This window comes from Musa acuminata, chromosome BXJ3-9 (assembly GCF_036884655.1).
Source record: "Musa acuminata AAA Group cultivar baxijiao chromosome BXJ3-9, Cavendish_Baxijiao_AAA, whole genome shotgun sequence".
NCBI lineage: Eukaryota > Viridiplantae > Streptophyta > Magnoliopsida > Zingiberales > Musaceae > Musa > Musa acuminata.
In genome coordinates this window covers 1,857,933-1,860,870 of record NC_088357.1, presented here as the reverse complement: position 1 = coordinate 1,860,870, position 2,938 = coordinate 1,857,933, and the positions used below count along the sequence as shown (strand labels likewise).

The 2,938-nt window shown below is 43.1% G+C and overlaps 1 protein-coding gene across 1 annotated transcript; it reads right to left on the bottom strand.

The window, feature by feature from the left end:
• Positions 1-1,577: 1,577 nt before the first annotated feature.
• On the bottom strand, positions 1,578-1,934 carry LOC135585371 (protein GL2-INTERACTING REPRESSOR 1-like). The gene has a single exon (XM_065168991.1). The coding sequence runs from the start codon at positions 1,932-1,934 to the stop codon at positions 1,578-1,580; it is 357 nt and encodes a 118-aa protein (XP_065025063.1).
• Positions 1,935-2,938: the final 1,004 nt, after the last annotated feature.

Sequence of the window (2,938 nt, the reverse complement as noted above, 5' to 3'; positions counted from 1 at the left end):
GTTAATCTTTAGTCCATGTAGTTAATCCAAATTCTTCACGAGAAGGTCATTGTGCCATGATCATCATGTAAAGAACAATTTCTTGGTTCATTTGATCCTTCTTCCAGAAATCTACAGCTTTATAAGAATTTGAAGAAGCTTCATCCCATTATGATACCACTTCACACTGTATGCATGCCATTCCTATTTCCAAGCCTACAAGAATCTGAGTAGCTCTGGCCCATTTCAGATTGTTTTCTCTGATGATTCCATGAATGGTAGCATCTGAGGTAAGAAAAAGCAGGATTAAACCTTACATCTTGCCCAGAAGAGAAGTCATTTACCCCTCCAGACTGTAGTAGATTTTACCTTCTTTGACACATCATATCTGTCCTTGTTCTAAAAGCCATCTGCTTCCAGGTAAAACTCCAATTCCGAATCTTACTTTCTTGGCAAGCATTGGAACTTACTGAAACCAAGTCCTTTAAATCTCATACCCTTTGTTCCACTTCCAATGCCTCCGAAAGTGAAACATGACAAATTTAATCAGATCTTTTTCTTTTGTGGTAAATTCTGCTCACCTGAACTCCATGCACTAAAGATCTTGAGTGCAGATGGAAAAGTATACACAAGGAGATGCAAGATTTCCTTGTCTGAGTCAGATGTTTCAAGCACATCTCAGACCTGGTCTACCATCCATTAAAACTAAGAGAAGCTTCCTTGTACTTCTTTTTTGCTTCATTTCGAAAGCTATGTGAATGGTTATCCATCTTTCTGTTTGTCCATGCACACAAGAAAAGAAGCCGGTGTGCTGATGCTGAACTGTGAAGAGGCTTTAAATTTCAACAGTTGGAATTCTATTCTGCTCACTTCCCTGATTGTTCCATGTAGAGTTGCATGCCCCTTTCGAACTCCCCTCCATTTATTAGTCACCTACAGCAAAATCTAGTAGTCGGTGCGAGGTGGCCACCTACATGGTTGCTCGCTTTTGCTTCCATGGCGCGGCGCTCTATTTCCTCGTGTAATGAATGCTTCTTTGCTTGATCGCCCACGCCAACCATTCAAAGGTGGTTGGCGACTTCATTTATATCTGGGCTTCTTAGAAAAGTACATGATTCTACATCTGATGCTCGTGCCTTTGATCTGTCTACCGTCCTCCTATGAAACCATGGTTTGCACTTTGCATACCCCTACCGTTCTGTATTTAATCCTCTGTTCTACATGACAGGGATTGTTCACTTCGAAACACATTCAAAACTACTGGTGTAATAATGCAAGAGATGTTCTCAACCATATCAATTATTAATGCATTAAATTCACTTTTCATTGGTTTCCGGCAGAGATTAGTCTACCATTTCAATGTTCCTTTCTTTGTGGATAGCCACGCAAACTCCATCTTGTATAGCTAAACTCGCATGATCATGGTTCCCCCTCGAGTAATTCAACTTGATTACAGATGCAAACAGAGGGTTATAAGATGAAGCCAAGTGCTCATTCCTTGAATCACAGCTAACGTAATTAAAGACAAGAGATGACTGGTTCTGAAAGAGACAACCGAAGAAGGAACGAATCACGAAGAAGGTGTTTTGCAGGGAGGTTTAGCACATCCTGCTCTTCTTGCTGCTGTTCTTCTTGTTCTTGGTGGTGGTGTTGTGGAAGAAGTTGAGGGCGGTGCTCCAGCACTTGGGACACTTGAGGTCGTCCGCAGAGAGCATGACGTACATGAGGCACCGCTGGCAGCCGGCGAGCACCATGGGCGTCGCCACCTCTGTGCTCACCGGGGTCATCATCCCCAGCTCGGCCTCCGACGACGACGACGCCGTCGTCAAACATGAGCTCGCCGGGGAGGCGTCATCGGCGACGCCCATCCTTCTCGACGCGTCCCCCCTGGCCGGCATCAGCGAAAGGTTCAGCTTCAGGTCCAGAGTCTGGCTCCTGCGGTTGTCCCGGCTCATCCTTGCGATCGCTCACCTGAGTTCACAAGCAGGCGGAAATGCTCGGTTAGAAGAACGATGAAAGCCGTGCAATAATACACGACTGCAATCAAGGAACATGGTCTAACCCTGAGAAAGATGGAGAGGCAGCGGTGAGCAGCGGAGGCCGACTTCGCAGAAGCTACACCACCGCAAGGATGTGGGCGATCCTGGCTGAGGAAGAGAGAGAGCTCCCGATGCCTTTATATAGGGAGATGTAGAGGGTCAAAGCAACAAGCACTTTGTTTCTTCCACGTCCATCTTTACTTCCTTCTCATTCCGAGGAGGGAGAGAGAGAGAGAGAGAGAGAGAGGGGAACGGAGTAAAGAAATAGTAGTAGTGAAGATGATGACTGTAACGTGCAATCGCCACCATTTATTTCTCCAAGTAAAAGTGACAATTAAATTAACCAAAACAAGGAACGATATAAAAACAAACACAAGTCAACTGTGTGTGTGTGTGTGTGTGTGAGCGTGTGGGAGTTTGAACCAACGAACTGCTTCTTTACGTGCAAACTTTAAGATGAATGATATCGATCGGTGTGCATTAGTCTGTGGACGTGCGATTAATTGTATCACCATATCTTACTAACACATGTACTTCCTACGCTTGCATCGATGATTAGAAAATATTAGCGGTTTGTGCTTCCCTTGCCGTTTAAATCAAAACTATGTTAGCATAATGGTTTTGAGGCCCCAATTTATGATTAACATAGCATTAATCATGGTGTCAGTTGAGACATCCAGATTGATTACTATAATGTTATAAGTATCAAGTTTGAATCCACATATTACTATATATAAATATATGTGTATATATATGTAAAAAATAATAATATAATACTAAAAGTTTAGAGGGGTAAATAAGTAATCTTAAAAACTTTGAAAAGGATAGATACATCAAAACCCCAAAATTGAAGGACCGGAGATGCAATTAATAGTATCAGCTCGGGAGTTCACTAAATCTTAGACATGTACTAAGCCGGC

Coding starts and splice junctions, on each gene's coding strand:
- LOC135585371 (XM_065168991.1), bottom strand. CDS start 1,934: ATGAGCCGGGACAACCGCAGGAGCCAGACTCTGGACCTGAAGCTGAAC.